Source organism: Pistacia vera, unplaced genomic scaffold (assembly GCF_008641045.1).
Source record: "Pistacia vera cultivar Batoury unplaced genomic scaffold, PisVer_v2 Contig84, whole genome shotgun sequence".
In the NCBI taxonomy this organism is placed as follows: Eukaryota; Viridiplantae; Streptophyta; class Magnoliopsida; order Sapindales; family Anacardiaceae; genus Pistacia; species Pistacia vera.
The window spans coordinates 361,548-370,250 of record NW_022196712.1 but is presented as its reverse complement, the minus strand read 5'-3'; the positions used below and the strand labels follow the sequence as shown (position 1 = coordinate 370,250).

At 33.0% G+C, this 8,703-nt stretch overlaps 1 protein-coding gene across 1 annotated transcript in view; it reads left to right on the top strand.

Moving 5' to 3' along the window:
- Positions 1 to 8,413, top strand: part of LOC116118240 (serine carboxypeptidase-like 18) — a 9,773-nt gene extending 1,360 nt beyond the window's left edge. Inside the window, exons 8-10 of the mRNA XM_031404201.1 lie at positions 7,638 to 7,707; positions 8,044 to 8,119; positions 8,356 to 8,413. Of these exons, the coding sequence (XP_031260061.1) occupies positions 7,638 to 7,707; positions 8,044 to 8,119; positions 8,356 to 8,413 (204 nt within the window). The remainder of the gene's footprint in view (positions 1 to 7,637; positions 7,708 to 8,043; positions 8,120 to 8,355) is intronic.
- The last annotated feature ends 290 nt before the right edge of the window (positions 8,414 to 8,703 follow it).

The following is an 8,703-nucleotide window of genomic DNA, read 5'->3' as shown; positions in this document are numbered from 1 at the left end:
TTTTTTTTTTAATAGTTATTTTAACATTTTTAAATTTAGAATTTAAGTACTAAATTAACTTCAAAAATAGAAAAAAGAAAAAAAGTCAAAGAGCATCATTTTTCACTTTTTGTAAAAGTTAACGGCAAATAATTTGTTGCTTTTATCCTCTTATATAAAAAATCTAAAAACTTTGTAGCCTAATTGATGATATTTCTACATTAAATGAGACTATTAGAGCATCTTCAAATTACTCTTTGTATGACTCAAACTCTTTATTATAAAGAGTTTATTCATAAAAACAAAAGTCTAATGGACTTTTTATTCTTTAAATATAATTTAAAGAATGAGTTTAGCTCTCCACATCTAGAGAGTTAAATTTCATTCTTTATCTTAATTTTAAATAATAAATAATAAATTTCTATTTATTTTATTTATTATTTATCTCTCTTATTAAGTTTATTTCTTGAAAAAACATATTTTTTCTCTTAAAATTTAAAAAGTCTATTAGATTTAAATAAAACATTTACTTTTATATTTAAAAATTAACGAAGATATTTTTTATTTATACAAAAAGTGTTCTTTAAAATAAAAAGCAAAGGAACCACTTAGACTAAGAGATGAGTTGTAAGTTGGAAAAGTAGCCGAACCGAAATGACCAGAAGATTTGAATGATGAGTCTTGTGTTTAAAGTGCAAAATTTGATATATGAATTTGGGGAGTCTACAATTACTTTTGAAAGAGAATATCATTTTCATCCTTGTGGTTTTGATGCACTATAATAAGGGGCAAAACAAGGGATGTAAATATGTCCGGCCCGGGTTGGGCTCACCCGAGCTTGTCCAGGGTATTTTTTGAAAATCCAAGCCCGTACCAAGGAAAGAGCCCATGTTTTATAAAATATTTTTTTTATTTACATAAAATAATTAAAGTTATAAATAATAAAGAATTTGAAAATTATTAATTATAAATTTTGAAATCCATTAATAAATACTTTTATAAACGACTTTCGCTATGGAATTATACGTATAAGTAACGTTACACAAATTTAAAGACAATGGTAAGTGAAGTTGACTTACCGACAACTAATTTTATGTACCTAAAAATTTAACTGGAACGGAAGATGGGAGCTTCATCTTTTACTGTTCACTGCAGACCATTAAATGGGATAACTTTAGGTAAGGCAATCCATTCAAGCTAGTCCCACTAAGCTTGCTAGTTATAGCCCGTAGTATAATATGCCATCGTAGGCTAATGGTACAGGCAATAACCTTTTAAAGCCCGTAAGTTAAGCAAGGAAAGAAAGGAATGGATTAAATGGCTGCTATATGAGAAAGGAATGGATTAAATGGCTGCTATATGAGAAGAGAGGCCTCTAAAGTCTCTCCTTTTAGGTTTTTCCAAGGATTGTTGCTTTTTATCCCCACTGGCTCTTCCTTTTCTAAGTTGTAGTAAGAAATAAATAGCTCAAAGATATTCTATACATTTTATTTATTATTTATCTCTCTTATTAAATTTCTTTCTTGAAAAAGCATATTCGCTCTTTTAAAATTTAATGTTACATATATAAATTATTCCTTACAAATTGATGTGACAACCTTGTATGTTTGTCATGTAATCTCTTTTTAATATTATTTATAGGAAATAGTTTGATAAATAGTTTGCATATTTAATTTGTATATGTAACATTACTCTTATTTTAATATTGTTAAGACATGGAGTAAGAAGATATGTCTTCATTAGCATATGTAAATATTTTTTTTAGTCAATTTATTCATTCAGATTAATACACAATCTATTTAGGTTCAGTTTAAAAGGTAATCACAATAGAATTGTAATGATCACAACACGTTTGACATATTTTATTTTAATATTCTTGCATATCATACCTGCCTTAATTAAATGTGATTATATTTCTGGTTGTGGAAAGTTTTATGTGGACGTTATATATTAATGTGAACTAGAAAAGATTATATTCCATTAAGATCTCAAGAATCATTTTCCTAAAAGAAAATTATAATTTCAAGAATCATTTTCTTAAAAAGAGATTATGATTTCAAGAATCATTTTCTTAAAAGAAGATTATAAATTCAGGAATTTTTTTCTAAGAAGGCAAATCTAAAAAGGATTCCTTCTTGTTTCCCAATCTTGTATATATATTTTCCTTTTATTATTGTGACTTTTTTAAGGAAACCAAATTATACCTACGCTCTCTCTAAATATTTTTGTGAGGTTTTTTTAGTTCTTTAATGATGGTTTTCTTATGCTTTGGTAGGCTTAAATTTACCTTTGATTAACTTCTTGCTTTGTGTGAGTTTGTTTTTTGGAACGTTGTACCGTGTTGATGACTGGACGTGTTCGAGCTAGCTTTGCCGAAGTAATCTTTCATCATTGAAACTTTAGAGGAGCTCAAGTGTGACTAAGTGGTCTCGTGGAAGAGAAGCTAGCTTTGGTGGTTTGAGGTTTAACCAAAGAGCCAAGATTGAAGAGTTGTCTAAACAGGGAGTTTTACAAGTAATACTTATTCTTGTCTTTGTAATTGAACAGATAATTATTTTATAGTGGATTAGCTTCTTCTGGACTTGGTCCTATGGATGTAAGCAAGTTGTCAAACCATGTAAACATAATTATGTTCTTTATTTTCTGTTGTGCATGATTTACACATGTTGATAATTCGTTAAACAACTCATTAAGCACTTCTTAAACATGTTAGTACATTCTGCATAAGTTTTAATCAACATTATAATAGTTTAAAAGTTTCAATTGGTATCAAAGTGTGTTATGAAGAGTTATTTCAGTAGATCCTCACTCTTTTTTTTTTAATATACGACATATTTCAGTTGAATTCTGTTGATGCGTGATTTTGACACCAACCAAACGCACGTGTGAAATGCTGAGCAGACCCAGAGAACACACGTAAATATGAAAATGAGAGTAAATGCAATGGACAACAGTGTTTAAAGTGGTTCAGATGCTAAGGAAGCGAATTCTACGTCCACTGATTTTTGTATTAATGATAGGGGTGAGGTCGCGTTAGCGGACTGACTTACAAATGATTGTACAAGAGAGAATGCTTATGTATTTTTAAGAGAGAGAGTAGCTAATCCCATAAATAAGAGAAGAGCTGTCAATTTATAGTGGGATGGATTAAGGTTATCATTACTAAATCTGTGAGTTGGTGGGATTATTCGTGCAAATCCATCTTTATGTCACATTGCCCACCTTCCAAAGCTATTTACGCTATTTGGTGCAGGGATCGGACACGTGGAGTTACTATGGCTTCTAGCTGCTATGGCGCGCACCCATTTTACTGACAGGAGTGGGCTGCTCAGGTCACCACGTGTTGAAAATAACATAGAATAACATATATCCTAACATAATCCCAAGATCATAGTCACCATTGCAATCACATTTGTATATAAATGAACTACAATGAATTAACACAACATAAATACCTTTTTTCCTTATCTCTGAAGCAACAAAGTTAATATGGAAGAAAACCACGAAGTGTATTCCTGTTTTCCAAATTCTAGAGAGAGAGAGCGTATTTTTCCTTTGCGTATTTTTTTGAGAGTGACAGTGAGTAACCTCATCTAAAAAGAAAACTTTTCTTTTTATATGGGAGCGGTTCGTGAGAAACTGCCTTCGGCAGTTTCCACTTCTCACGCCCCTTCATCATGGGTGGAATCATTTTAAACGAGTTTAAAATGAAAATACCACGGGAACTTATCCAATACCATGCAACGTGGCTGCTTTTAACTGGCTGCGGGCCTATTCAAACTCTGACCTTTTATACTGACCGAGTCTTGCGTCAGTCCTATATTTTTCAGGCATAACAAATTCGAACCGAAATATGTCCTTTACTCTTTATGCAATGCGTTTTTCGAGTAAATTAACAATCAGTTAATAATCAACTAACAGTTTGTATTTGAAAAAAACAATAACTTCTCAATTTTGAAACTTCTCATATATCATGATTTTAAAATCCTTCGGAACCAAATAAAGTTCAGAACTACAGACATTAAGGCTGCGTTTGGTGTAATATTTTTATCCCTATTCTGGATCCTATTTTTCAAATAGCGTTTGGTACAATATTCTCAAAATATTACCCTATTTTTTTAATTACATTTTAACCCCATAAGGTTATTAATTTCACTAAATACCCCCTGAAAAAAAAGTTTAAAAATTAACAAAAACACCCCCATCAACCCAACTTGTCAGATTCCGGCCACCACCGTCGGTGATAGCCGGAATCTGTACAACGGCCAAACCTTTTTTTTTTTTTGACAGAAGAAAATGGACGGGGAATTCACGCTGTGGCCTTTTCGGCCAGATCCACCACGATCTGGCCGGAAAAGGCCAGACTATGGCCGTCAGACGGCCAAATCTTGGACGTCGTTGACCGAAAACGACGGCCACATCTTTGGCAGTGCTGACGGCCAAAGATGGCCGTCGTTTGGCTTTTCGGCCGTCGCACGGCCAAAACAAACGTAGATCTGGCCTTTTCGGCAGATCCACCATGGATTCTAGCCGGAAAAGGCCATAACAAACGAGTGTACGGCACAGATCCGACAGTCTGTGCCGTAACGAAATTTGCGCCAGATTCCGGCGGTGGTGGGCGACGAATCTGACACTGCAGATGGGGGGGTGTTTTGTCATTTTACAGTTAGGTCTTTATGTAAATTAGTAAACCTAAGGGAGTTTATAAATTTTTAAAATTTACCTCGTAATACTCCATATCCATAACCAATTACCTATCCTTAAATCCATACAAATACTAACCAAACGCACCCTAACTGTTTTTCTATCAAAAGTTCCTCGCTCGAATTCACAACTGCAAGAACTAATTTTACAACTACAGTCACCACTGAAGTCTTCTCAGGAAAGTCTTATTCAGCCGTTGATGTAATGTGTTGAATTGACTCATGATTTTATCATTCTTAATAAATTTTCAATCATGTAAAGACAATGGAAACTGCAGGTGCTTACCGCCCACTATTTTATGTACCTAAAAATTTAACTGGAACGGAAGATGGGAGACTTCATCTTTTACAGTTCACTGCAGGCCTTGGCAATCTTTGGTAATCATATAATGAGATAACTTTAGGTAAATATTTTATGTATTTTATTTATTATTTATTTCTTTTCTTTTTTTGAAAAAATATATTCTCTCTTCTAAAATTTAAATAATTATTTAAATAAAAAATTATTTTTTATATTTAAAATTAATAAAATTCTCTTATTTATACGAAATATATTCTTTAAAATAAAGAGCAGACGAAACCACTTAGAACTAAGAGATGAGTTGTAGCTGGAAAAGTACCAAACCAAAAAGGACCAGAAGTTTGAATGATGAATCTCTGTTTAAAGTGCAAAATTTGATATAGATTTGGGAAGTCGACAATTACTTTTGAAAGAGAATATCATTTTCATCCTCGGGGCTCCATGTACTATAATAAGGGGCAAACAAGGGATGTAAATACGTCCGGCCCGGGTTGGGCTCACCCAAGTTGTCCAGGGTTTTCTTTTTTATCCAAGCGCCGCACCAAGGAAAGAGCCCATGTTTATATAAATATTTTTATTTACAAAAATAATTAAATATATAAATAATAAAGAATTTGAAATATTAATATAAATTTTGAAACCATTAATAAATAATTTAATAACGACTTTCGCTATGGAATTATATATTAAGTAACGTTACACAAATTTAAAGACAATGAAAGTGCAGTGACTTACGCCAACTAATTTTATGTACCTAAAATTAACTGAACGGAAGATGGGAGCTTCATCTTTTACTGTTCATGCAGACTTTAGCAATCTTCATAATCATATAAATGAGATAACTTTAGGTAAGATATCATATGACAGCGATAGTTGTTTTGTGATTTTGCATACACATGGCATCAAAGTACACCGTTCGCTTTAGCTTCTTTGTTTTGTCAGTGTTTGTTTTACGCTTTTTCAAATGCGGATTGTGGCTCAATAGTTCGGACCTACCAGGCTTTCCGGTGTTTACCTTTCAAACTTGAAACTGGGTCAGTTTTTTTTTTCATTTTTTACTTGCATTTTAACTATATGTAACTATGATATGGGAGATTTTGCAAACTCAGATATGTTAGCGTGGGAATTCAGAACTCTTTTGTTTGTGGAGTCACAGGAAATCCTGAAGTGGATCTGTTCTTTATTATATAGTTGGAGGCCCTGGTTGTGCTGCTTGAATGGCTTCCTCTTCCAAACTGGTATTTTCAGATATTGTTCTGCAATGCATGCACCTAAATAGTTTAAGGACATTAAATTTAATTGCAGGACTATGTCTACTTTTTTTTCAGGACCACTACAATTTGATGATGCTATTACACTGGGGGCTTGCCAACGTACATTTGTACCCTACACATGGACAAAGGTACAAAATTTAAACTATATGTGGACGACTGATGGTAGGGAAATGATATTATGATTGTATGATGGTGATAATTTGCAGAGTGCCAGTATAAATATTTGCGGATGTCCCTGTTGGCTCTGGTTACTCCTATTCAACAAATGCATCGGATACAGTATCTCAGACTTAGAATCAGTGAATCAATCTCATGTATTTATAAGAAAGGTGAAGAATTTTCATAAATAAGTTGTCTTTGTGAAATAGGATTATCAATTTTTTAACTCAAAATGCAGTGGTTGATGGAGCATCCTCAATCATCCAACGATTTTTATTGCTACTGACTCTTATTCTGGCATACTTGCTCCAATCATCGCACAAGAATATTGGACGGTAATTTTTTTTTTTTTTATCAATTTCAGCCAAGTAGTGATATATCGCTTAAGCTATTTTTTAGTTTTTTATTTAGGCTTAATTTGCAGTAATGAAGCTGGAGAGGAGCCAACACAATAAATCTAGTCGTAATGCTCTAGAACACATACCGTGGTTAGCCTATTGGTCGTTACATCAATGATGAATCATACTTGTAAATTATAAAACTAATCTTGTATTATGAATAATCAGGGGGGATAAGTGGGATCACCACATACAGATGGTGAACTTGAAGAAATGATAAAGTACCATTAGCTCATCAGCTGGGAATATTATCCAAGAGTTTGTACGAGGTGATTTCCAACTGAAAAGACATAAATATTCTAATTTTTAAAGGCTTTAACCTCTATTTGTTCTCTGCTAATATGTTTCATGATCACTAAACTAAATATGAGCGGAAATTTAAAACGTCTTCTTCTGTTACAGTCAGCCAAAAAAAATTGCGATGGCGATTTCTTCTACGTGGATTCTAGTACCTCCAGTGGGGAATGCCTCAGGAGGATAGGAAAAATCGATGAGGTCAGAGGGTATATCAAATTTTTTTTTTTTTTTTTTCTCATATTCACATGTTTACTGCGAGGCGCTATGCTATATATCTTCAAGAAAGTGTTATTGAATTTTGCAGTGCCTTGAACAAATAAATACAGAAATGGTGTTGGCTCCCAAGTGTGCTACAGTTTCACCCAAATCAGATGATGAAAAAATGAGAAGGTTTTGAAAGAAAAGTCAAGACAATTTCCCTTCCATCAACATAGCAACTGACTATTGGTGCAAGGTTATCTTTCCCCCCTCTCCCATCTTCTGTAAGCGTTGTTTGTATAATTTTTCTAACTAATTTTTGTTGCAGAATTTTCCTTATCTACTCTCTGTTGTATGGGCGAATGACATTAGTGTTCAACGTGCTCTATGTCCGAGAGGTATTTACAATTAATTCAAAACAATCGTGGCTGGGAATATGTAGATCAAATTGAAAATTGTTTTAATTGCAAACAGGGAACAATTCAAGAGTGGCGGTAGGTGCAACCAAACCTTCGCTTCTGGTACATATGTGTATGATCTGGGAAGGCCTTGACTACCAAAAAAATCTTACCAAAACTGGCCTGCAAAATTACTTACAGATCTTCTTCAATTTACATTTCTGTTTATCCATGACTCATCTGATTTCAAATAACATATAAGAACATTCTGTTGACTTAAGCCTAATTCTTAATGCAGTGGGTGATCATGATCTAGTTATTCACATATATCAACAGAATATTGGCTATCTGAACTCGGAATAAGTTTGGATGAAGATTGGAGACCGTGGTATGTTGGTGGTCAAGTTGCAGGGTAAGTTTATAAGTCTGCAGATTCTACAATCTAATCTTTCAACTTTTTTAATTTGATTCAATATGAAACCAATTCATTCCTATTTATACATGGAATGCATCTTCAATTTAGTACAAATGAAGTATTCAAAATATGGATATCGACTAACTTTGCCACTTCAAAGAGTAAGAACGCGTTGTAAAACCATTTCATTGTTTATTAATTGTGAAACCATAATTTATGTATATTTTGTACAGGGATCAGGTCACTCTCTACGGAATGGAAAGGAAAGCAGAGAAGTTACGAGATGTTTGAAAGATGGATCCACTTTTACCCGCTCTAGTTTGATGCCACAGTGTAACAGTCCGGATGAATAATAATGTAAGGGTGTTTTGTTTTTTGGTCTTAGAGCCTAAATTAAGTCTAGTTTTATTAATTTAGATGTTTAAATTTGTTGTTTTTAAATTAGCCAAGTTGTTTTTTTGGCTTTTATGTGTACTTAAAGAGCAATGTTACATTATCCAAACTATTTAACAAATTATTTCTACAAATTAATAAAACAAACCCTGTAGTTTGTCATGTAATCTCTTTTAAATAGTGTATGG